This window comes from Solea solea, chromosome 2 (genome assembly GCF_958295425.1).
Source record: "Solea solea chromosome 2, fSolSol10.1, whole genome shotgun sequence".
Taxonomy (NCBI): Eukaryota; Metazoa; Chordata; class Actinopteri; order Pleuronectiformes; family Soleidae; genus Solea; species Solea solea.
The window spans coordinates 4,857,146-4,883,603 of record NC_081135.1 but is presented as its reverse complement, the minus strand read 5'-3'; the positions used below and the strand labels follow the sequence as shown (position 1 = coordinate 4,883,603).

The 26,458-nt window shown below is 40.1% G+C and overlaps 2 protein-coding genes across 4 annotated transcripts in view; one reads left to right on the top strand and one right to left on the bottom strand.

The window, feature by feature from the left end:
* txndc16 (thioredoxin domain containing 16) overlaps positions 1-26,458 on the top strand; it is a 73,975-nt gene that overhangs the window by 43,986 nt on the left and 3,531 nt on the right. Inside the window, exons 22-23 of one of the 2 annotated variants that reach the window (XR_009242508.1) lie at positions 18,056-18,112; positions 22,667-22,708. The gene's annotated coding sequence lies outside the window, so the exon portion shown is untranslated. Of the gene's footprint in view, positions 1-18,055; positions 18,369-22,666; positions 22,709-26,458 lie in introns of those variants that run through there. The other variant, XM_058653588.1, reaches the window with a different exon arrangement.
* Positions 11,887-25,598, bottom strand: ptger2a (prostaglandin E receptor 2a (subtype EP2)). 2 transcript variants are annotated; one of them, XM_058653615.1, is made up of 4 exons: positions 25,341-25,598; positions 24,495-24,588; positions 21,446-22,356; positions 11,887-14,784 (listed from the first exon to the last, which is right to left on the bottom strand). In XM_058653615.1, exons 3-4 carry the CDS (start codon positions 22,259-22,261, stop codon positions 14,497-14,499), a joined length of 1,104 nt encoding a protein of 367 aa, XP_058509598.1. In that variant the 5' UTR covers positions 22,262-22,356; positions 24,495-24,588; positions 25,341-25,598; the 3' UTR covers positions 11,887-14,496. The 2 variants fall into 2 exon arrangements, with proteins under 2 accessions (XP_058509598.1, XP_058509607.1); XM_058653624.1 differs by lacking the exon at positions 25,341-25,598 and adding an exon at positions 25,257-25,336.

Sequence of the window (26,458 nt, the reverse complement as noted above, 5' to 3'; positions counted from 1 at the left end):
ATAATGGACCAATCAGATAGGAAAAGGGCTGTCAAAATTTATGGATGATGGGTCAGAGGGAAACATGGAAGGGTATAGGTTATGGGGGGCTGAGCAGAGGAAATGGTTGGATGGGAGTGGATAAACAGAGATAGACTGAGACACTTGAGTGTTTAACTGTATTGTTTGTGTTGCCACATCTGCCACCAACCTCATTACTGTCTTTACAAATGATTAACCGCACAGATTGATCCTCCCCACCGTGGGAATATGTACATTTAAAGCAACATTTATGGTCTGTATGTCATTGACTAATGAAATATGACTAACAGCAATCGCAAGTAAAACAGTGATGGTTGATAAAAGCCACGAGAGATGTGACTCTTCTTACTGTAAAAGACTCAATAATGGAGACACTGACTATTATGGACGGACAATAAAATGAAGTGTGCATTGTCTTAAACCCCCAAAGACAAGCACTGTATATCAACAGAGAGCAGCAGGCCTGAAAGGTTGACAGGTACAATCACTCTCACATATGGTTATGATAAACAAAACCTTACCATCACATTTATCAAAACGTCAGTTTGAGCTACTGGCACTTACTCTGTTGACTGATTCATTTAAAGAGCATAATCTCCACATTTCTCGCACACAACTTGATTTGTTTGACAGAGTCTAAAGTCGTTTGGCGTGTCAGGTTAATTGGAAAAGCACCAGGAGGAGCCTTGCTCACTGGAGACGTTCGACGAAGCTACAAAATGTAATTGCACAAAGCGAGGTCACATGGAGAAATAGTGAGGATTTTATGGTGGATTTTCCCTTTAGCTCCCAGGGCTCATCGTCCTTCACTTTATTGATCCACAGGAAACAACCACCACAAAGCTTTCTGTCCTGAATCATTTTCTCATAACAACAATATGACAAAGTGCACGGGAAACCAAAAACTAGATCACACAAACTGCACAACCGATGACGTTCCTTTCCAAACAAGATTTAAAAAAGATTCCCGCTTTAGTCACGTGACCTTTAGCTACTAAATGAAGCTCGTGTGGGAAATATACTGTATCAAAACCACTTTACCATTGATGTTACAACAGCGTAGGTGCTCTACAGTGTGTAGAAAAGTAAATGCAAGTATTTATTTTTATCGCGCAAAACTTGGCAATGAATTGACAGGCGATTCCTAGGAAATGGCACACAAACACAGTACAAGCCTTCTGTAACATCCTCCTACGCGGCACAGCAGTTGATGATGAAAAGGCTGCGGTCTGATGTTAGGATGCAGTAAGACACCTTATAAACAGATGCAGCCTGCTGTTCTGAGTTAGCGCTGAGGTTTAATGATGTGACTGTGCTTCTGGCCAGGAGGAGCGGAGTGTGGGAATACAGAGTTGATCCCATTTCTGGCCTGCAATGGAATTCTGCTATCAGGGAGATTATCCATGAAACATTCCCAGTTTTATTGTGCTCTCTTTCAAATCAGGCAGAATATATCATGGTAAAAATACATAAATAAAATCCACAAATTCCATTTGCCATCTTTAAAACGTGTATCAACACTTTACATTAGACTCGTTATATAAAACATTCACATTTGATCACTAAATACTCATTTAAGTGTGGAAAACCATTCATTAGATATATAGTAAAGCATTGGCATGTATGTATCTTTGTTTTTTATGTAATATTATTTGTATGCTGTGTCTTTCATATGAAAGAAAGATGTTATCTTGTCAAACGGTTTTGAGCCAGAGAATTCACTTCTGTAACTCTGCGTGGATGCTTTTTTGTGTCCAACCTGTCGACAGATATCTTGCTTTACTAGCGCATGGGAATGTCACCAGGCGTCAAAATACAGTCATAGACTTACAGTTATTATATTTAAAAGATTTATTGACCGTCAAAATTGATTGTGTCTTAAACCCAACTGGTTTAAATGGTAATATTTGAATATTTCCCATATATTTCATTTCATAATACGATTGATACATCCATCCATTCACCTTTCATCACCTTTTGGGGGTTACGTGGGGGTGCTGGAGCCAATTGCTTAGTATATAAAGCTGGTAAAATGTAGAAAAGTATGCAGTGACTACACCTTTAATGCAAATCAGAAGCAAACTTGGACCAGGCAAATACGAAGAATCCCATGTGCATTCGTCATTGCCAAAACGGTTCATTTTGTTTACGAGCGGAGTATTAAGAAATGATCTGAGGATGCTGTGTATTTTTGGAAATAGCAGACGGATTTCAGAATTGTGGCGATGATAGCTGTAAAGAATAATTGTGACATGTAAACCTTGTCCAGAGCTCTGTGGCTTCATTAACTTTCTTGTTATGCTGGTTGGGTTTGGAAAGAAGACACGACTTGCAATCAGTGACATCCATCTATCCCCAGTATGGCCCTGAATACATCAGGGGGAAGACCGCAGCAGCATCCATCTGCCACCAGGCTCTGTCGAAAACAAATACTTCCTGTCTTCTGACTGTAGATCCTGAAATTTATGCCAAACACTTATTGGCAGAATTGAATTTTTGGTGCTTAACTAATGGGTTAAGCTGTGCAGTGGAAGTGGTTTGGAATTTGGTTTTAGGTCCAGGGAAGTGTTCTGGCTTTGCCTGTTGGCGGGTTTATTAAGAGACCAGTTTCCTGTAACAAGTCCTGACATGACTCAGTGGAGGCTCACAAACAGTATTAACAAACCTACGAACCTAAGTATGTGCACCCACTGACAAATGGGACTTAGAACGTGTTATGTTATCAGTTTCCCCGTTTTGCTTCTTTTTGTTTTTTTACATCCTTGGCTTAGAACAATCTCTGAGGGATTGATCATTCTTAGAATAAAGCAAGCGAGAGTTTCATCGAGGTCAGAGTTTGTTTTCTCACAGGCGGGGGTTGGCATGTCTCCAGACATTTGCTCACTGCTGCTCACAGTGAGTGGCACACTTACCTGAACAAACTGGTAATTTCACCACAAACTACTGACTCAGGATCATCTGTTAACACGGCAGATACTTAGATGCTGCAACAGTTTGAGTGCTCAGTCGTGTTTTCTTTCTCACAAAGCGGTGGGAACATGTATTTACCTGAGACTATAACATTTACAACGTGTCAGTGACAAGAAATTAGGTTGGGCTTTCAAGATAAGGATGATGTGTGACTGTGTGACACATATTTGTGTGTAATAAAAATGACTCCAAAACGGCTTGTGAAAAAAGCTGATTGACATCTTCTGCTGGTCGATGTTGAATACAACTCTGGGGGTTGGAGCAGTGTGGCCGATGACACACAGAGTTACAGCTACTTTATGAGAGAAACTGGATGTGTTCAGACCTGAGACAAGAGAAAAGGAAGAACAGATCAGATATTCAGACAAAACCCTGAAATGAATTAAGTAGAATTTTCAGTAATAATTGGTGGTATTAATCTCTCATTGAGTACCAACACAGTAATTATTACTCTTAAATCTGTATTGGTGGGACTTTGAGAAGACCTGGGGTTGGTTATTAAATTTTGGGAAATTTTGGGAAAAAGTTGGAAATTGTAGTACTTTTAAATAACTTTTAAATATAAACAAATGTCTATTACATTTAAACCAAATTTAAGTTACTCTCTGTGTTTCTCACAATAGCAGTGTTTAGATGTCGTGTTGCCCGGTGACGAACGAGTGCGGAATTAGCTTTGCAGTTTCAAGCCTCGGACCAAGTGTCACTGGTGGGCACATAACAAAAAAAGGAATGAAGATATTTCTCGACTCGGGGGAAACTGAGGTTGGGAAGCACAATTATTCAAATATACTACCCCTATTCTACTAATACAAAGCTAAATGTATTCCTTTAACAGTAAAGAGGCTTCACACAAGCACTCCCTCAATCAGGTCTGACAGTATTGCTTTACTGAGCCTGTTTTCACATGAAGGACGCCGCATACCAAAAATGTTACGCCAAATCAACAAAAGTTACCCACTGCCGCTTAAAGCTGCAGAAATCTAATTGAGATGGAAGAAGGCATGGGGAACTGAAGACGGTGTGGTTTATGTTTGTTTGTTGGCTCCTGACGCAGATCAATTACATGAATGATATATGAATCATCACCACCTAGATCTCACGGTTTCCAAACACTAAATGTAGCAGCTGAGAGTCCTTTTGTTGTTGATGAATACATTCTAAGTAGAGAGTTATCTTTAGTCTGCCCTGGTTCTCTGTGACAGGTGCAGAAGATGTATAACATAAAACCTTTTTCTTTTGTTCGGCAAGTGTAGACGGCATGTGTCTTTGCCAGTTTCTAGACATGCTCACCAATACTCTCTGAACAGATGTATTCCTGGGGAGCGGGAGATACCCAGACCCATCTCTTTGATAAAATTCTTCTCAGGATAAACAGCAGTTCCAGCTGCAAACCACACTGCTGTGTCTCAGCTTCTTATCATCAAAGTATAAGGCTGGGGGCAGCCATGTCATATCTGTGGTATTGTACAGTATGTATGCACAACTCCACGCCAAGAACCTCTCAATCTAATCAGTGTTATTTCAATACGAAGGTGAACACATGACACACAGCTGTGTCCGTGAGTGCTGGTGCTGCCTTCTGTCTGCTCAGTTTGACAGCACTGATATCACTACTGTTAATAGTTTTAAGTCCACTGAGGACTTTATCTTTTGCTGATTTAAACATGTGAAAAATATACAATAATGTCCCCTCAAAAAAGAGGGGACACGGAGAAAAGAGAGCTATGGCAAATACAGGTTAGTCTAACCCATTCTTAGAAACCTGGACAGCTCTCAGCGCAGGGCTGAACACATCCAATGCGTCCTGAAAGATTTGACCAACAAAAACTAACAAAAATTAGTAGGGCTTTCACTCCAATCCAAATTTTTAACCCATAAAAAAAGTTCAGAAAATACTGTGGAAGGAAGAAGGTTTCCTTCCTTTTTCAACAGAAGCTCTATGCAACCGGCTTTGTTGCCACTGTCGCGTTTACATTGGCTCACATTGTGCACCGAGCAATGATGACATAGGCGGCGGAACTTCACTTCTGCTTTACTGGTGTGAACACGGGCTGATTGTCTTCGAGCACCAAGGTTCTGAAAAGCAACTACAGCCAGGACGGGAATCCTGCTGGTGTGAAAAGTTCTTTAGCGTCGTTCAACACAATCTGTCCTCAGGATGCATTAGAGACTGTCCCCCAACAGTTCATACAAATAGATGAATGGACTTTTATTGTCATCCAGAATAATACGCCTGTCATGTGCACATCTGCACAACATTAGGTCTTGACTAGGTCACCAATATAGCGCCTTTCATCTCCTCCCAAGCAGCTTCCTTGCTGACATGACTGACATGATTAGCTGTACATCAACTGCTCTCATCTGCCCAAATAGTGCCGTAATGCTCCTGGTTCTTTAGCCGATCATCAATCATCTGTCACTGACTATTTAAAGACTATCCTCATATTATTCTCTTCAATCAGCACATTATTTTGTTCAGTTTACTTCTCAGGTCCCATACGTTGATTTATGCCTTAATATTAACGTTAATGATTTGGGGTTTTTTCTGCTATTTTCACAAACACATTGACAACATTTTGCATACAGTGTGGGTGCAGTGAGATCAGGTCACAGGAGACACTTTTAATGCCAGGTGTGAACGGACACACTGTCCACTTGTGATCGTATCTCTCGGTTCTGAAAAATAACACTTTTCAATGACCTACAGGTAACATGGATACTCTAATTCCATTTTCATCGAACATGACAGCTGCTTCAAAATGAGCTGCAGAGATTTTTCACTGATTAAAACAGTTGAGCTGCTCATGCTTTCTTTCCCGTGCAGCCAAACCCACAACTGACAGTCCATACTGGTCTGTTGTGCAGCTTTGTTTCAAACAAGTGATGCTGCCTTGGAAACAAGTACATTGCGTCATGCGTATATAGCCGTACAGATGTATGCAGATTCCCTGCAGCCATATGAACCATTTTGTTGCAGATGTTTGAGTGCTCTGTAGTTTGTGTACAAGTACTGAAAAGGCTAAAATGCTGGAATGCATTTGTAACGGTTGTGCTTCAGCCGTTTTCACACAGATGTTGTGACTGTAACGCTGCTCTCGCAGCTGTTTGATGTGTGGAACAGCCCATGTGTTGCTATATTTAACCACACTCGGTGTCCTGAGACCGTTTGTCACTACTCTGTGTAAGAGTGGAGATTTACAAGTGATGAAGTCATCTGTCTGTTTTCTCAGTACATAGAGGAAATCCCTCTACTTCTCATCCATCGTTCCTCACTGTCTCCGTCACTCAGTCGTTGCGTGTTAGTGTTTCTCTGGAACACGAGAGTTATGCTGATTTTACAGCATAACTCCACTGAGAGTGGGGAATGGCTTGCGGTTTGTAAAGGAAGTGATTTGGGGATTTATGAACAGAGTATAGTCAGCTCTTCCTCTCAGTGGGATCAGCGCTTGAGTCCTGTCTGATTCATGCTTTGTTTTTCGCAACAGTGAGGCAGAAACTTCACTGGAAAATGCCACCAGAGCACGGATGAAACTCATTTTCCCACAGAAAATATTCTGTATCTACTTGCAGTAGCACCTTTTAGTTTGTAGTTTGTTTCTGAATTCCTGTGATTGAAATCACTTTATGATAGAGAAGAACACGTTTCATACTTAACTCACAACAATAGTGTTACAGTAGTGGTGTAATAGTGTAACATGCTTCCTTCAGAGGAAAAACACACCTCTCCTCAGACGGAACAGCTAATCAGTGTTTACACCATATGTCAAATAATACATCATCTTCCCTCTTCTCAGTATCAGTTGATGTTGGAGCAGCAGGTGGCCCAACATTAAAGCCAGTACCATTTCAAAATGAAATGAAAATAATTTCAGAATTACAGCAAATTCTAACAATAATAATCATTCTGTGATAAATTGATGCAACACTGTTGTCAACATGTGTGTGCAAGAGTGTGACAACACATTTCCAAAGTTCAGTAGTTGGGATTGCAGGGGATCTATTGGTCGAAGAGGGATATTTATAACTATTTTGTCTTTGTTTTATGTTGACCTGAAATACATATTGGCATTTTTTGTTTGCTAAGAATCCATGGAGATGATATAAAGATTTCCACTTTTACATATTTTGAAGGGTATTTAGTTGATTGCAGTGTGCAATTCATTTGCCAGATGCTACTTATTCCTTTAGGTTTTTCAAATCTTTTGCTCAAACAGCCTTTGCTGGTATTAATCTCTCATCTATAGATGTTCAACCTAAACCCCCTGTTTGAATTGTGAGGACCAGAGCAGCCTACATATAAGTCAGAACAGCCTTGAGCCTCAATTTTGTGGTTTAAAATATGTTCACTATGTGACAGGGATTTCTGTGAGAGAAGCCTTGAAGCCGTTTTAAGGACTATTACCAGAGGAATGTTCCCTCATTATAGAGAGAGTTTTAGATTAGAGTTGTTAATTTTCAAATGGAAATCTGCAGTCAGGAAGGAAAAGCATGGCAACAAAGGGACAATAAGCCTTTTTGTTAGAGACCTGACTTTTTTCATGCCTTATGTTGGCAACGGTTAAGAGAGCATCACCTAGTAGTTAAGTGTGTTTTGGAGACAATTATTCTCATATGTTGACTCCCTCATGCACATAAAAACAGACTTCTTGCATTGCCTTTGTGATGCATGAATGTTGTTTTTTTTCAAAAATGACAACATTAATAATGATGAGACCCTTGTAAAAAACATATGAGATCAATCTAGAGGTTTTCTCTCTGTTAAGCTAGTCAGCCACTGTGCTGCTCTTGTTCTGACTCGTCTACTTCCCCTAAAGCTACATTTTCTTGTGTGCTCAATGACCTACTCATGACCTGCTCTTAAGTTGTTGTTTTTTTTTTTTACTATTCTTTGAACAAATTATTTTTCCGTCAGCTGCAGAGACGATCGCATCAGCTCTTCATTATCATCTCTTGAGATAGAGTAAATGTCAACTGATCCACCGTCATGAGAAGAATGAGTGGGTTCTAGGAGACCGGAAGTTATTCAAAGACCTTAGTTTCGAACTGATGCTGGAAACGGATGTTTTGTGTTATCGCTTATCTGGTTTATCATCACCACGTTGGACTGACTTTCTCAGAACAAGAGAGGTTTCAAATGTGCTTAGGAAAGTGGGAGGTGTCAACAATTTGTGCGTGTGATTAACCAGAAGTCAGTTTGGTAAACAGCTCTTTGGTTTTGTTGTTTTTGGTTTGAAAGTCTACAGGGGAAAAATATTCAGTTAATTGACTGTGAACACGGTGAAAGTCTTTTGAAGTATTTTTAAAAAAAAAAGACTATACTTTTACTATAATGCGGCAATAGTTTTCTTTTTTTTTGTTTTCGACTATGTAAAACACATTTAATTGCATTTTTGCACAAAAAAAAATCATTATTATTAATATTATTGCTTTTATTCACCATATATAGCCCTCCAGGTTCATGTACAACAACAGCCTCAAATGTGAAAGCTCATTCTTTGTCAAAGCATTGAACAATTGTGGACCAACTTTTGTTTCACTTCTGCTCCTTAGAGGACTATCAGTGTGTGTGAGGGTTTAGGATAAAATGCAATTATTGATTGTAATATTGTTCTTTTAAAAAATTATGAGAACAAAATCAGAACTTTTTCTCATTTACTCGTGCCACGAAAGTTGCTTTTGTGCAAAAACTTAACAGCAAACATATGTCGGTCTTTTCTATGTCCTGATGCCTTTTATGTGTTATTATTGTATATCTGTAATTCTACACACGCACGTCAGCTCCTTCCTTCCTCTGACCTGATCGCAACACAAGAAGAGAAAGGATTATTGAATTTACTGGACAGGGTTAATTAATCAACAAATAAATTATGTTGAATAAATTCACTTAGTGCTGATATGTTCCTGATGTCTGGATGTAATTGTTTATTAGTGAGTCAGACAGCTTGCAGGATACAGTATATAGGTAATTATGGGTAATTAGTGAGGGAAATGACATTCCTGTCAAAGTGTAATCAAATGACATGCGTTTACTGACATTGCAGGTTTGAGTCTGACTCACGACACATTGGTCCTGTCAAAGAATGATGGCTGCAGGTTGATTTGTAGCTGCTGTCGCTGATGGAGAGCATTATTCTCTGGGCTTTGACCAGGTGGTTCTGCAGTTTAGTGTGAGTCATGTCTGCAAAGTCGTGTCTCATTTCTCGTCGTAAAAAACAAGTGCCCGATGGATTCTCTGTGCGAGTCAAACAATGTCGATACACGCAGCTGCTTTATGCGGTGAGATTTCTTGAATTTCTTAGGAAGATTAAATCGTTCTCTCATCTGGAACTACTTCTCCAGCAAGTCCGTGTGCTAAATAAATCCAGAGCTTCGTGCATGTAAACAAACTGGCGTGCAGCTAGTTTTGTTACCTGGCAACCAGCCCCTGAAGTATATTCCATTTAAGTTTACAGCAACTGCTAATGCAGGAGACTATATGTTCTTTATTTACTTTATTGTTAAGACCAAACAACATTTTTTTGTAGTGAGACTGCAGCATGAAAATACACCTTTGAATGTACTGCATTTATTTAGTTTGAGGTATAGAAGTAAGAATTAATAGTATCTTGTTGTGAAATGAATATTTCTTTTTTTTTTTATCAGTTATGTTTTGTGTTGATTGGAGGAAAGATGTGAGTCATCTATAAAGCATGTCAAGACACAGGAAGTGGTTAATATGTAACTGCAGTTAAACAGGAAGAAACATCGTGACATTTTTAATACACAGATCAAACTATAAAACAGTGACTGACACAGAGAGATGAAAAGGTTTTGTCAAAAACTGATATGCACACGCTGCCATTCGCAGTTTAATTCAGACCATTCACCAGACTCCAAGCTAAGGCTAAGGCTGTTGAAGAGGGAGTTGAAAAGAGAGCAGAGAGTGAAAGAGCTTCATTTTAAGAATGGATTGAAAGACAGAGGAGCAATATAAATGGGTCCTACCATTTAACGTCTTCAATCCTCGACCAAAACTCTTAATAATTAGATTATCTCGCATTTATGGTGGCAGTAAAGTAGAGAAGGAGAGATCAGAGGAAGAGAGGAAGGAAGGAAGGAACTCTTTATGAGTTTAGAAACATTTCATGGTTACATCAGGGAAATTGTGCGACTGCAACTGAAACTCAACATACTGTTTAATGAGACTCATTTGCTGGTAACTTCTATATAAATTAATCAGATTACAAAGTGATTTCTTGTGTAAATACTCCTGCAAACGAAAAGTCATCGATCTGAACAGTGTCAGAATGTGTTGATGTTAATGGCCCACGTGGAAATGATGGAAAGTGGGAAAAGCTAGGTATAAATGATGTTATTAAGCACTTTTTATTTTATTTCTGCCCATACACATAAATAAACATATATACCCTTAAGAGAATGTAATCCAAGTTATGTTATAGTGCCCACATTTTTAGCAGATGAGTTCTGGGGTTAAGGCCAAAATGTGATGCGATGTCCGTGCGCTTTGACCACCAAATCAAGTCATCCTCACAACCAAATGGAGATTTTTGGGGTCCTAACTAAGTCGAAATGATCAGTTGTTGATAATTTGAAGTTAAATGCATTTTTTTTTTGCATCTTTTTTGCATAGGCTAGGTATCATCTGTGGGAGCAGGCATTTAATCAGACCCCTGATGTTTAAAAAAGCTGACACATCCTGATTCCTGGTAGGTTCATCATGCTTCCACAGCATGTGAATTCCCACTGACCTTGACTTTTGACCACCAAATCCGGATATTTTTGTCCAAGTGACGTCAAACTTAAATAAAAGTACATTATAATATTCCCCAGATATCATGTTCACGATTGTGTGAGATGACAAGAAAGCTTAACGTCTGGCTATGGCTGTCAGCTCAGTGGAAGCATAAAATATATGACTTTTCTCAAATTCCTCTGTGCTGTGATTGCTTGTAATTAGCAATCAGACGACCATGTAGGTCGATGTGGTCCGTGAGCCTACAACACATACTCTAAACTAGTAAGGTTAAGTCACAGAAATACTGTATGTTGTATTAAAATGGTGGGAAAAAAAAAAGCATGAACAAGAGAAAACTAAAACATGTGGAGGGAACTTTGTTCAATGCCGACAGGCACAAAATGAAACACACGTCCTACTGACAATACGGATATAGACTCCACATCTGGAAACCATCCACCTTCTGTGTGTGTGTGTGTAGGAAAGTGGTTAGAAAACAGGTCTGGGCAGAATATTTGGTCAATGAGATGTTTATTTACACAAGTCATAAAACGCACTCATAAACACTCGTGCGCTCGGTACATTCGGATTCATCTACAGTACTTTATAATTAAGAGTACAAAAAATCCAGGCAGGTAGCATTCTGGTTTGACATCATTACATTTCAGTGCTGTCTGACACACACACACACACACACACACACACACACAAGCCTGCTCAAACCTACAACCTACTGTCAGCACATGGACACATGAGCATATTTCTGTATTTGCAAATACATTCATTTCAAACTGTTTGCAGAAAGGATGCACTAGTACACACACACACCGACACACACACACAGTAAAAACGTGAACACATCATCCACAGGAAGCAGTATATCTGTGGTAAACACTGCACAGTTTGATGCTCAGAATTACATGAAGTGACGAGATACACCGGCTTTCTCACAACACAGTAACACAACACACTCTCACACATTAATTACATTTACCTGATACTCATAGATCTCTTACATTTCTTCTCTATCATGACAACATTGTTGAGAACTCGTTTTATTCACACATTGTGAGAAACACACACGAGGACCAAACGATCAATGTATGACTTTAAACACAATACCTGCTCTTACATAAGCCCTGTCACTCCACTATAAGTGGGTTTGTTTGTTTGTTTGTTTTATGTTTGAAACCCTTGTGAACCAAGATCCTGTGAAAATCTGTAGCAGCCTATTTCCTTGCCAGACAGTTTGGATTTAATTCTTTAAAAGGAAAGAAAGAGATGCAGTAATAGTTACAATTCCCCATAGTGTTGTGTACTTTAAGCCAGTAGGAATCTAACACGTGTAACTCTCTGCTCTAATACTGACTGGTAGAGTCCTATGGAGGGCCAAGGATTGTTGTTTTTTTATATACCTTGTTTCAGTTGGTATTTGAACTTGCTTGAACAATCAGCATGAGGACATGATCAAAAACTGTGATCTCCATGATGTTTTTACGTGAGCTGTGCAAGCTTTGTCCGACATGAACAATCTCAAGTACACATCAAGTAAAAATGACACTTTAAGATGTCCCCTTATAAAGCTAATGCAGCTCTAATGGCACTTAAGTAGTAAAAGCTGAGTATAAACATTAAGGGCACTGTTTTTATAGTTTTTTCCAAATGTCAGTGTGATTGAGCAAAATACCTCCCAAGAAGAAAGACAGAAATATGTTAAGGTGTAAGGACATGTCTGCTTACTCTGTGGCACAAGCAATGGTGTTTTTTTTAGAGTAATAAAGATTAATGCTGACTATGACATCACAATGTTGTACAGTATGTGCTGAAACAGGTCTAGACAGACCATAATGCAACTTCAAGGCCATTTTTGAGGCTGCAGTTCATGATGTTTGGAGTGGCTTGCCTAACACTGTTAGGTGAAAGGTTTATTATTACAATTATTGTATTAGACTGCATTCATTTTCAGCTTGGTGGACTAATTATGTATGTCCGCGTTAGAACATCATTTAAAACAGTATTAATTCGACAATTATAAACATTGAAATGACCCTGTAGAGCTTCTGAACACTAGTGCTAGGGGTCAAATGTTTTTGTTGTTTCTATCCTTTACGTTCACAAGGACACGGGGAAAGCAATGAACTGCCTGGTCTCCAGTGAGTGACACTGAATGTAAACTGCTTTCCTAAAAACCTTCATGGGGCAGCTTCACTTTTAACCCCAGCCTATAGGGGGAAATAAGAAACTTAAGTTTATACTTAAATACAATTTAATGCCAAATATTGGATTGTAACTTCAAAAAATAGCACAATTTACTTACTACAGAGAGTAACTGTAGTGTAAAGTGAGACTGAGTCAAAATGAACTGCAGTCTCATGTGAGGTTTTTATAGTATATCTTCATGCTATTCAGTAGATATACTGATATTCAGTAATAATTCTAAAATACAGTCACATTTTCCTGTATTTACTATCATTTCCTATCTGGCGTCAGGGTTTCTGCCCTTTGACCTTTCCAGCAGGAATTTGGGAAAGTGATGGGAGGGGTTATCAAAGCAGACCAGAGGTTAAGAAGCTCCAAGTGTGAGAAAGTGGGTCACGGGACGATGACACATAATGACTTAAGAGTTCAGAAGAGAAAGTAATGCCTTCGTTATTTACATACATTTCTGTGGATTATACGAGCGTATGCTTCAGACATCTCATGTCTGCGTATGGGATTTAAAAGAGGATGTCGTTGTTGTTCTATCTCTGTCTATAACATTTAACATAACATTTGTATGCCGTGTCCTTCATCTGAAAATGGGCTCTGTCAAGCAATACTTTCAGACCTGACTGAGGGAGCGTTTGTGTGTATACACTGGCAGTACAGGGACGGGTGGGGACAACGTCTGGGTCTTTGAAACAGTAGAATTCTCTTCTGAAACTTTTCGTGGACGCTTTCTTTCTATTTTCAGTCATACTCACTTTACTGTCACACTGTTACTGTTGCCTCCATCTGTCCTGACATAAAACAAATCACTTCCTGTGTGCAGCGTGGAAATGTCACCAGGCAAAATACTGCTGTATTGGAAAACACAAAGTCTTGAGGAGCTGATAAGAATTAATCAGCATTGTGTGAAGTCATGGTTTGATTGTAGTGGGCATTTGTTCATACCGCTTTAAATTGATATCAATTTCTATGCAATGGCATGCTAATGGCAGGTGAACATGGGTCACCTCTTGGCTTTTGACCATTATCAGAACTGTTGCACAACAGTTTGAGCAGCATTTAAATCAGAGAAGTCATCTCCAAAAAAGGCTATATCACATCTTCCTTCCTTCATCTTCCTAGATCAAAGGTTACTCCCTCAATAATCTGTCCATGGTGATGGAAGAATTGAATTCTGTCACATCTCGAACCTTTTGAGTCTTGGTACAATGAAGAGAAAACCCACTTGCACTTTGGCATACAATAGAAGCAGCACAAGAGAAAACTGTTGAGACTGTATACTTAATTAGGGAAGTTCAGTATACATTCAGCATGCACTGAATTGGCTGATATGCTAGAAGTGGTTGGCCTTCACCTGACATACTTGATAGGTGCTTATCAGAGAAAATGAAAGGGTTTCTTATCTCATCAAATACACCCCACAATAAAGATAAAAACATCACACACGGGTGTAGATGCCGTTCACTCGAGGCCTCTCCACTTCATGTGATCACCAAAGAGGACCCTCCGTCCATTCATGTGTCAAATAAATATAAATATTAAAATAAAATGTCTTATGGTGGTCATACATTTTCCGCACTGTGTAAGTTGGTATTGTAGTCCAGTTTTGTGTGGGACAGCTGTATGTTATTGGCATTCTCTTTTGCTATTGATGATTTGAAAACGGAACCCCTCGAGCTTCCAAGGGGAGTGTGGCAGGCCGTGGTCCAGCAAAAGTGCAGCACGCTGGGGGAGAGCAGGATGAAGACCCAGGGGTCAATGATTGAGTTGATGGAGATGAAGCGCAGTGCAATTAGGTCCAGCGGGTGAGACTCAACACGGGTCCCTGTGGAGTTGATGTACACCCGGATCTGAGAGATGGATAGAGAGGAAAACAGAAGAGAGCAGAGTGCAATTGTGTTAATAAACTCCCACTGAACACACCCACATCCTGATTACAAGTCTCACACTAAACCATCCGAAGCAGCAGCAACAGGTGTGGGATGGAACCTGTTATCAAGAGCAGTAAAACAACCTGATAAATAATAGGAGCAGGAACCACTTCAGTTTTAATGTCAAGCAGATACTCATGCATGATCAGATTCTCAATGTGAAATGCGGGGTTTTTTTTTTATGTCAGGGTTATTGTTCAGGACACACGGCTCAATTGCATGGAAGAGAAAGAAGAAACAAAAACCAGTTTTGCCAATTTCTCTTGATAGTAATCTACTCCAAACAGTAAATGATAGATGGACACTTTATTGTCCCCACAGGTAAACTATGGCTTGACAATAATACAAGCAGTGTAAAACACAGGACACTTAAACCATTCAACACACACACAGCATACGTACATGTATCTAAAAATGACCCCAAGAGGTGTGGACTAGCAAATGATATCAGTCCACGGTACTCGTACAATAAATAAATACAATTAAATGTGGTGAGTGTGGTGGGATTAATGGTGTGAAAGTGAAAGAGAGGCACAAAATGTATAGTTCTTGCTAGAGATAGATGGCAGATCTGCTGTCAACTGACAGGTCAATGTATTTGTATAGCTTTTGATTCTCCTGAAAAACTTTCTAAGGGGCTGGTCACATTTTCAATGATGCGTTCACGTATGAGTCGCACTCTCAACTTTTAGGAATGCAGCCAGCACTTTCAGCTCTTCTTTTGAAACTCAGGCCAAAGTAGGTCAAGCGAGTCTTCATCCTCTCTGAAATAGGATCTGACACTCCACCGTCTCCTCCATCATCATGAGACATGGCCCCTGAATGATTCGTTGAAGTATAAGACGCAGACGGACAAACAGCAGGGCTACTCTGAGAGTAGAATGTGTTCATTAATTAACTGAGACGGCAGCAACTTCAGTCATCTCAGCAGCTCCCAGGTTTTGATTGCTTCGTAACAACAAACAAAACAGAAGCACAACCCTGCGTTCACCTTTTAAAAGACAACACTTCTGGATTCTTCCACACATTTTTAGACACTGCACCTAAACATGTTTTAGCTGGAAAAAAGAAATACACTCAGGTCAAAAGTCTCAACTCTCTTGCACGTTCAACAAAAAGCACCGGCCCTGACTTTATCCTTGTACATACGGAAAGTCAGGCACTCATCCCAATACGCAGGATGTTTACAGAGACCAGAGTCGTGTTCTAATTAAAAGAGGATATTTGAACTACTCTTAGGATCATATTTGTTTGCTTTCCAGACAAATAACGGCGGCCTGTGAATGAGAGAATGCTAACATGTGTGTATCGTGCGGTCGCAGGACAGGCACATGTTGAATGCTGAGGCCAAACCAAGTTGGGATTCCAATGCTTATATCCAGGATGCAATATTTTAATAACAACCATTGCGTACTCATGGGTCGAACCATCAACATTGCGGCTGCCGTGATTCCATCACAACATGGTAAAATCAGCACAGTACATTTTTTTTTGTAATCCTGTTGACAATAAATAAACAGACAAGGATAAAATAAAAAAACGTCTTCTTGGCAGAGGTAATAATACAATGGGTTTCATTTTAGAAATAAATAACCCATTTAAGTTGAATATCGACATTCCAGCTCCGTGCCCTAGCCCATGTCTTTTGACTTTAAAATGGATTCAATTTAAATGGAAACAGCTTTTGATTACAGCCATTTTCAACTTGTAGCACTGAGGCCGAGAATGAGCAGCAGACTTCACTGATTAATTCCTTTTCTGTGGGTTAAAATATGTCGGCGATATCAGCTACTGCAGAAAATGGCTGGAACGTGACAAAGTAACCACAAGGCTGGGAAGCTGTGACTGTGGCTCACGGGTTTAGAGAGTGTCTTTTCTCTGGGGGTCAGATAGAGGAACGATTGAGTTAAAACTTAAGTTCACTGCTGTCTTCAACACATTCTCAACAGTCTCATGCTTCTTCTTCATATTCTCTCCTCTGTCTTCCATTATGAGGCTTTTCTTTCTCAACTCACTTAGCATCAAAGCACCCCTTTTTTTTTGATATGGTAATATAGTAAATATGCTGTTGCTCAGTGACACAACCCAACGGCCAAATCACTGTCATGAAGAATAATTACTTATTCTTTAACAAGTGCCTCTCCGGGAACCTCCACAGCTGAAGTTGGTAGTTAAGAGTCTTGCTTTAAAGCTCATTGGTAGCTGTAAGCTTGACTCACATAGGAAACATATCACTGTAACAATAACAACAACAACAACAATCACCATTACAACAAACTCTAGAATAAAAAAATGAATGAGGTGGGCTATGATTTTAAGCAAAACCACATGGGTCCATTTGTGTGATTAGTGACAGACCTCTCTATATGTGTGAGACAAAAACACAGTTGGTGAAAGATGGCGTGTGAGTGCAGATTTTTTTTTTCCCCCCCTAACTGAGCGAACGAAATCCAACTCACACTGTGAGCAGCACTAACAGGAAGAGTAATAAAAGTGTGAACTGTGTGTGAGGGCTTAATGCTCACGATACTCAGAAATTAGATAAAGATGAGGTTTAACTGGGGTAGATTTGTTTTTCTCTTTTTGGTCCTGAATTGTATGTATTTGGACGACTGCTACCTTCTTACGTTCTATGAGTCTTTCCTACCCTGTCTCTCCATCACTGTCGGTCTCCTTCTCTGTGCAAAAGGTTACAGCCTTTTAAATTTTTAATGCTGTGAGAGATAACCAGGGGCAAACACATCTTCAGCCCACAGTTTTATATTGGCAGAAAAATGTAACATGATATCACTGTGTGTGATATCCTGACCTCAGTCTGTGGTATCCCATTGCTAGTTATATTTAATGTTTTTAAATAAATAATGCAATTCTAGTGGTGTTTACACAGGTTGAATGTGTAGCCTTGGCATGCCTCTGACCATAATATAGATGTAAAGCACCTACATTCTAAATTAAACTAAGTAATAGGTCCCGTTCAAAAATCCAGCATAGGTCTGGTTCTCTTTTCATGTGTGTTCCTGCAAAGGCCACCCAGAACTAGTTCTGGTTCTTAACTGTGCTGTGTGAAATGGTTCATATTAGTACAAATTAAATGTTTGTCTGTGTCATGAAAGGAACCAAAGCACACTCGGCATAATCACCTATTACATGAATGATACATGGTTAAAAGGTTTTCCATCTCTCTCTACAGGACAATAAATGGAAATGTCATTTAAAAGGTCACCATTCAGTGGAAATATGACGAGAGGTGAGTGATTTACAAGTATGTATGACGTATGACTTCCATAAAGAGTTCCACTTTATCTATGGCTGAAATCAATTGTATAACTTCCATCAAGGACAGCTCTTGAATGTCTCAAGACCACCCAACAGCAAGTCTAGCGTGTTTGAATGTTTTTTCTGCTGCCTTCTACAACGTGTTCCCTCACATCAATCACACTGACCAGTGAGCGCACTGAGGATGTGAGTGATGAAGTTCTCTACTTCTCACAACCACACACAGCAAGTATCATACACACCACTGTTTGTTTACAGTCTTGTTTGTGAGTGTCGTCTAGCCCCTGTTCCTCTTGATGCCATCACCTCGGACGTGAGGATTGGTCCGCTCGAGTGCCATCATGTATTCTCTCATGTCTGTTGATCATATCACAGCACAAGTTTATGGCTCGGCGACGGCCTAATGTGACCATACTATCATAACAGACCAAAACATCCTGTAGTCTGACCTCAGCCACCCTGCAGAGGAAACTCCGTCGAGGATTAGAAAGTAGATCAACCCATAATTCTGTGGTGAATGGACTGTCTGCATCACTCCAGTCGTTGCCGTCTGTTTGTCCATCTCACACTCCACATTCATGACACAACTGCCCTACTTGGGGTAACACCTTCTCCCTGACCGAGAATGGACAATCCACCCTTTTCCTCAAATTTGGAGATCCTTATCCCAAACACTTCACATGTCCCGATGCCAGCAGGGCCACACTGTCCACAAAAAGCAGAGACACAATCCTAATACCACCAAACCTGAAAGCCCTGACATATGGCTGCGCCTAGAATTGGCAATGATTCCCACAACAGGACACACCAATATCATATCCATCAGAATATGTTTCCATAAGTTTCCCATGCATGTACACAGCATGGGTGTTGGTTTCTACCCAGATTGTACACAGCAGACGAGCTGCTCTCCTTAATTGTGTCCAGATGTGGTGATGATACATGACCATTGACCAATCTGCCAGAACTGACAGCAGCAGGGATTCCTGTGACCTTAGCACTTTGCACATTACTAATTCACAGCTAACAGTGTCAGCATTCCACATGTTTTTTTTTTGTCTGAATTTGAAGTTGGCCATTTGAATGCCCACTCACATAGATGTTGCACCAATCAAATACACATGCAAGCAATCTAAGCCAGGACAAAACACTCTGATATTAGAGAAAGATTTCCAAAGTAGTCTAATTAGTTTTTCTCTTTGGCAAATCTCCTCTTTGTCTATCCTCTTTCCTGTCTGCACTCACTTAACCTCACTGTACCCAAGTCATGTGTTTAACGCCGCTTCAGTGAATGGGGTTGTAGAAAGCTGGTGTACAGTGCACTAGGGTTCAACAAATCATTACATTTAAATAGACACACAGAATAACTGACTAATTTTCCTCCCCATAATAAAAGTTGCTTTCTGAGCATAATATTTGCAAGCTGATTTTATCTTTCTTTAATCCAAAAAGCAAGTAGAGTTGAGGCACAATTAAACAGAAGTGTAGTCATTTCATATAATCTTTTCTGTGAGTCTGCTCGTGTTGACACGGAGCCTCTATTAAGCTGTTTTGCGAGGAATCTGAGCTCATAAAATTGTTTGTCTTCTTCCAGTCCAGTTCTTCTATTAAAGTGTGATGCACAGTTTGGCAGCCGCAGCAAAGGAAGGCTATGACTTTACATTTCAAGCTAACGAACAAAGGAAACAACAACAACAACAACAAACCAAATTGGCCATTACTGCAGTCTGCAGTAAAGTACATTCATCAAACACTGCAAGAAAGGTTATTGATTTTTACAGTATGTGATTACAAAAACTCCAAAAACTAACCCTTGTTTCCCTTTTCAATAAGAAATGACTGGAAAAAGTGATAATCTAAACCATCTGAATATTAATTAAGTCTAGCGATGTTAACTCACAGTGCACATTAGGGCTGCACGATATATTCTCACCAGATGGGGCTCGTGTGTGAGATTGCTGGTAATTTAAAAAAAAGGGTTGAATAAAGAGAGGAGAAAACAAAACCTACCTATTTGGGCTTAAAACAAACAAACACTATTTCACTTTATTTCCCCTGGCTCAGTTCATTCAGTCTCTGTTATTATATCTGTAATAAAAGTGTTACAGCACAACTTCCAGTCCTGGCATACATATGCACTACAGCCGACGGAGATATGTCCTGAAACGATGCCGTGGCAAAGAAAAACATCGCTTATGCTTCGTGCCGTTTCCGTCTGGATGTGGCCAAAGTCTCTCCCTCTTGTTTATCGTTCATCTTTGGCGTGGTGTGTGAGGGACAGCATGTGCACGGGGGGGGGGGGGAGTGAGAGAGAGAGCACAGAGCAGAGCAAGGAGCCGGTTCAGAGATGCTATTCAGAAGCAAAAGAAAAGTTTACATGTTTTTTTAAAAAAAGAGAAAACATTGCACAGCGTCATGCGATCATGCAGCCCCAGTGCACATACTGCAACATAGCCATGACATCAATATTTACCCATCAAGTGTTTAAATATATGTTGAGTGGCACCTTTACAGTCCTCGCGATCTACAGACCATAGTCTGCTGTTCTATTATTTATGAATAACTGCAGCTACACTGAATGCCACAAGCGTGGAGAGACTGCGAGTCTCATATCAATGCAATGTTTGACAGGAGTTTATAGTTTGGTTACTTTTATCAGTCTAAAATGAATTGGCAACTATTTTAAGCTTAAATGTTAAAGCTTTTTTCTGGTTTCATCGTCTTCAGGGTGATGATTTATTGTCTTTTCCTATTTTTTATGATGAAAGGAATACTGATTAATCAAGAAAATAATCAGCAAACAAATCCATGATAGATGCAGTGTGATTGATTAGATAGTGTCAGCAGTTTGCACAAGTGTGCATCATTCACGTCTAATGATGCTATTTTAGAAAACACATCAATAGCCTTCCCCAAAAGGGTGTCATTGCAACGACTGATTCATTGATTTTGTAAATAACACTCCGTATTTAAACCTTGTTTTCTTAAATTCTTTATTTCTTTGAAGCTATTTTTAACTTCTCTTCTATAGCCATATTTGCAATGTTTGAGCCACTGAGAGAGTCATTCCCTGTGCATCAACATTTACAGTATCATGGAATTACTCAGTGTCTTCTTGACTTTAACTGACCCTGATGATGGAGCTAATTAATCCCAACAAAGTATGTTAACTGCTGCTGCACTCAGTTCTCATGGACTCATTTCACATGAACTAAATAGTAATAAAAAAAATTAGATAAACATTAACATTTTTGGCAGGACAAGGACAAAGCATGGACATGTGTGTGTGCTGCTGTCATCTTACCACTAGGGGCAGTGTGCAGATGATGAAGATGATGGTCATGAAGACCAGTAGGATGAGATGATCCACCTCCTTGGCGATGGACATCGTCCTGCGGTCATGGATGGATCGGGCGCTTGAGCCGCTGTTCCTTTTCCGCCGTTTGTACATCTTGAAAAGCTGGAACACCACAAAACCGTTGCACATCGCAATGGCCAGCACCAGCACCAGCATGATGGTGGCATAGAGGTTGGGGTAGACTCTGTCCTCACTCTGCCGTGGGTTCATGTCGATGAAGCACCACGTGCCGGGACAGTACTGCACGTATTTGCCAAACCCCACGAACGGAAGGAGACAGAATGCCATACATATCATAAACACCACTGGGATTGTGATGTAGGCACATTTCTTGGTGACATGCCGGCTGTACAGATACGGATATCCGATGGCAAAGCATCTCTCTAATGCCATCGCAAAGAGAAGCGACATGGTGGCCAGACTGAAGAAGGTCATGCTGACGCCAAAGTACTCGCACACACTGTTGTTTTCTGGTGACATCCCCACCATGGTAGTGTTTCGTGAGTACGCCAGCTGCACCAGCGGGCTGATCAGGCAAGTCCCTGCCAAGTCCGTGACCACCAGCGAAGTGATGAGCACGTGAAACAGAGAGCGCTGCGATTTCCCCCCTGTACTTGTTTCTCTGCGTCGTCGGATTTCCAGGATCACCAGTGACGCTACATTGCCGAAGATCCCCATCGCGAACATGATGGCACTGATGAGCGGGCTTTTGGAGGCGTCGATGTGGTGCTTGCTATGGCACGGGTCGTCATCTGAATTCATTGTGGCTGGAGGCTGAGTGGACCTAATTAAAAATGTGTCTGGTGCCAAAAAAGGATCACAAACGTGTCCTTAGGTGGTTGTCTGCTGCCATCCCTCTGAAATGAAAAGGAACAAAGAGATTTCAGGCGACAACCATCAAAATTAATCATTTTTAAACTATTTACCAAGCACAGCAAATGCTTATAAAACTCACTAAATATCTTGCAGTAACAGTAGACATGGTGGAGTCACTGAAACTGAAAAGGTATACACACACACAGGTTTGAGCATCTATTCTTCTTAGGGACACTGCACTGACTTTGTGTTTAAGGTTAGGTCTAACGCTTTGTCTCGGCTGTCCAAATGAATGGAAATGTTAATGACTAACCTGAATCTAACCAAAAGGTTCTGTCTCACTCGGACTAGGTTTTGGTCTCCAGGAGCAGGAGGACTACTGGTCCTGACAAGGTCAGTGTTTATGCCAGAAAATGTAACAAATACATAGGAGTTAACAAATACACACACACACACACACACACACACTGACACAGTAATTTTAAGGACATACTGTAGTGGTCAACAAATACCCTGAGGCATGACTGTTGGCCATGTGCATTAACCTCTTATTTGTTTGCAATTTAACTAAAATTGACATTGTTAAAGATTGTTTGTCAAAGGTTTTTTATTTTATTTTTATTTCACGTGCATTATATTTATATTTAGTTTATACTTTATTTAGGATATACAGTATAAGAGCACACGGAATTACAGAGTGTGACATTTAAACATAAACAAAAGTCTGTCGGATTCAAATCATTGTCAAATGAGTTCACACAATGCTGAGTAAGCGTATCAGACCCACGCGATTTTCTCCGCAAGACTGATGGAGACAACAGCACCGCTGTGTTTGTAAAGTGAGATGACTGCAAACAGGTTGGAGTACTAAAAACTCGTTCGACAGTTTGACGGGATAAACACCCGTCTGCTGTTGTATACACACAAACGCTCCCTCCGTCAGGTCTGATAGTTTTGGTCGACAGAGCCTGTTTTCAAATGAAGTATGCAGCGTACAAATAATGCTACATCGTTTATACTTGGCAGTAGCTTTAAAGGTACAGACTGTAAAATTTACCAGCCTTAATGGTGAAGTTGCATGTTGCAGCTGAACATGTTGAAAGTATGTGGACCTTTAAATTAGCCAGTGGTTCTCAACCTTTTTATACCAAGTACCACCTGGAAACATATGGAGTTCTCAAAGTAACACCATTATCACCTATAAGTAAAAATACAGTGCCAAGCAGTCAGCTACAGACTTTTCACATGACTTTTCGCAGATTTATTCCCAATAAGATAATTTGCTCTCATCATCCTCCTCTTCCTCTTCACAAATACTTCCCACACTGGTATATTGAAATTATATTAAGATAGAGCAAGACACATTCCAGTCTTCTCAGCTCCACTCCAATCACATACCCTTATATACGGTAGAACAGTATCTCTGAGTAAGTACCACCAGAGGAAGCTAGCGTACCACTGTTGGTACACATTCCACAGTTTGAGAACCATGGAATTAAGCAATCTGTTTGTTATTAAACTGTTTTAGTTCATGAATTGTAGGGAAAGAAAACCAACACGCAAAAAAAACTTGGTCTTGGTCAAACTCTACTTGTGACGAGAAAAAACCTAAATGAAGTCAGAATCGTTCATGTCTTTTGCTGGAGCTTCCACGATTCTCATCACTTCCAAACCATCTCTCTGTTCTGACTAAACTGTGAGTGTACTGCTGGCAGCATCACTTAATGGACTGCCGCTCACTGGCCCAGCATCTTTCGTGAGGGATGTTTACTGGTGTCCCTTATTTTAAGACTCTTGTTTTGCCTCGGTGTCAACAACGCTGACTCAGCACCACTTTGATTTAATGTATTTTGGCCAAATTGTCTGATCCCATACACATAGAGATTTGGCATTTAATTTTTTTTTTATATATATTTCCACTGCTTGAACTCTGCTCAGTATAATTTTTTTATTATTATTATTGTGAAAGCCAGAGTTGTTCCTCTTCTGATACTGTTCAGAAATCAGCTGACACACACACACACACACACACACACAGTATTATTTCATAATGTTTTCATACACTAAGTCAGAAACAAACAATATTGCTAGGACCTTTTTACTGTGTCTACCCAGGTAATGCATGCAGCAGTCCAGGTCACTGAGTCAGTCAACAAACAAAATAAAAAGACACACTAACTGTGGGTTTGTCGTCTGTCCACCACAAACTCGGGTGAGAGGTCTGACACACTGTCCAGCCAGGTGTTGGATGAGAGCACAGCTGGACGTGTTTCCTATAAGTGGATAGAAAGTAAGGCAGAAAAATTTGTATGAAATATTACATTTTCATTTATAATATTATTTATAGGAGGAAAAAAAAACAGTTGGACAAACATGTTAACAACTATACTCCAATGTAAGGATGAAAATGGAAAGAACATTTTTGCATTTTCTTTTTAAATTTGCCTACAACATAGGAATTTGTTAATCAAATTAATAATTCATTATGAAGCCCTAATAGAATGTAGGCACAGCATTTTATAAAGAAACATATAAACGATGACATTCAAAACACTATACAACTATATTTTAATTTTTAAATAAAATGTAAACTATAAGGAAATTCGTCACAACTACAAAGAGGATAACGAATACATTGGAATTTCAAATGTTTTGAAGGGCAACCGTGCTGATTTTAAGAATTGTGAATTCAGATGGCAGTTAATTAAAAAGTTTACTTAGAATGTCCCAAAAGTCTCGTTGACGCAGAGAAAATGCCGAGTCAGAGAGATTAAGTTGTAATTAAACAAAGGGAGAAAAAATGAAACATGCTGCTGCATGAATGTATGAAAAATCAACTACAGACCGAGGAAACGACTCGAGTCACGCTGTCACAACATGAACTGTCGTTTCCGTCAATCACACTTTCACTCTTGCACTCTTTCTTTTTTTTTGTTCTTACTTTTATGAAAAACGAAACAGCGCGAGGCAACAACTGTCGCATCCGCGTGGACTCCACATCCAAAAGAATTCTCATCCGCCTCACCTTTCGACTTTAACCTGCTCCCGCTGTGCAGAAGACCGGATCCCGTGTTTGACCGACCACACTGACTCGTTCAGTCCGCACTTAAGTCCCGGTTTGACGCTTTTCTTTCACTTATGAAGCCGCTCCGGTTTAAAGGTGGGGTGTGAGAAGAAGGGCGAGGCGCGCGACACTGCGATGAGGGAGGCATGAATGGACCCTGTGACGTCACACGCGTACACCCACCCCTCGCGTGGCTTCAGGCCCGAGCTGATGTTGGATGCAGTAATGAGCATGTCGTGCCCCGAATTCTGAAAGGATGGACAGAGAGTTTTCATAGGGATCAAAAATAATCAAAACTTTTTTTTGTTTTTTTGTTGATAGAATCAAAGCTAGAAAAAATCCCTGAGAATTAAAACTGGAAATTGTTCCATTTGAACAACACACACCACCAACATTTTAACTTTACTGGCATTATTTCCTGTACTTTTTTGCATAAATAGGAGCGAAACTATCTCACCTGTTTTGTATCTGCGATTTCTGTGAATCATTTCAAACTTAAAGGTGTTGTTTGCTGTTACTTAAATCCATGGTTCTCAAACTGTGGTACGTGCACCACCAGTGGTACGTGACCTTCCTCTGGTGGTACTTGGAGGAAAAGCATAAATACTATAAAGCCGTGGCTCCACTATACACTTTGTTTGTGTTTCCATTACTACTGTATATAGTACACTCCTCAACGTGGGCTGCTGTGACTTTGTTTTACACACGACACACAGACTGTGTGACTGTAAATGACTAGTGACTTCCTGTGTAACCGGAGCACAGACTCCGTGTGACACAGTCGTTGAGCTGAAATACAGAGGCAGGGGTCGTGATCGCCGGCTTTCAACAGTGCTGTCACTACATACACCAGACTCCTCTGTTAAATGATGATTTTAGACATTTCCCTGGTAATTGTTGGAGATTAAGTCACGTTTTTAGGATTATTAAGTCTTTTTAACTCATCTACAGTTCAGTATTGTTCGCATTGATCTCTGTGTCGGACGTCGCACTCCTGCCTCTTCCTGTGACGGCACTCTGACCAATCAATGGCTGGCTGTCTGACAACGCCACGCAGTTCAGCTCGTTTGGAACCTTGC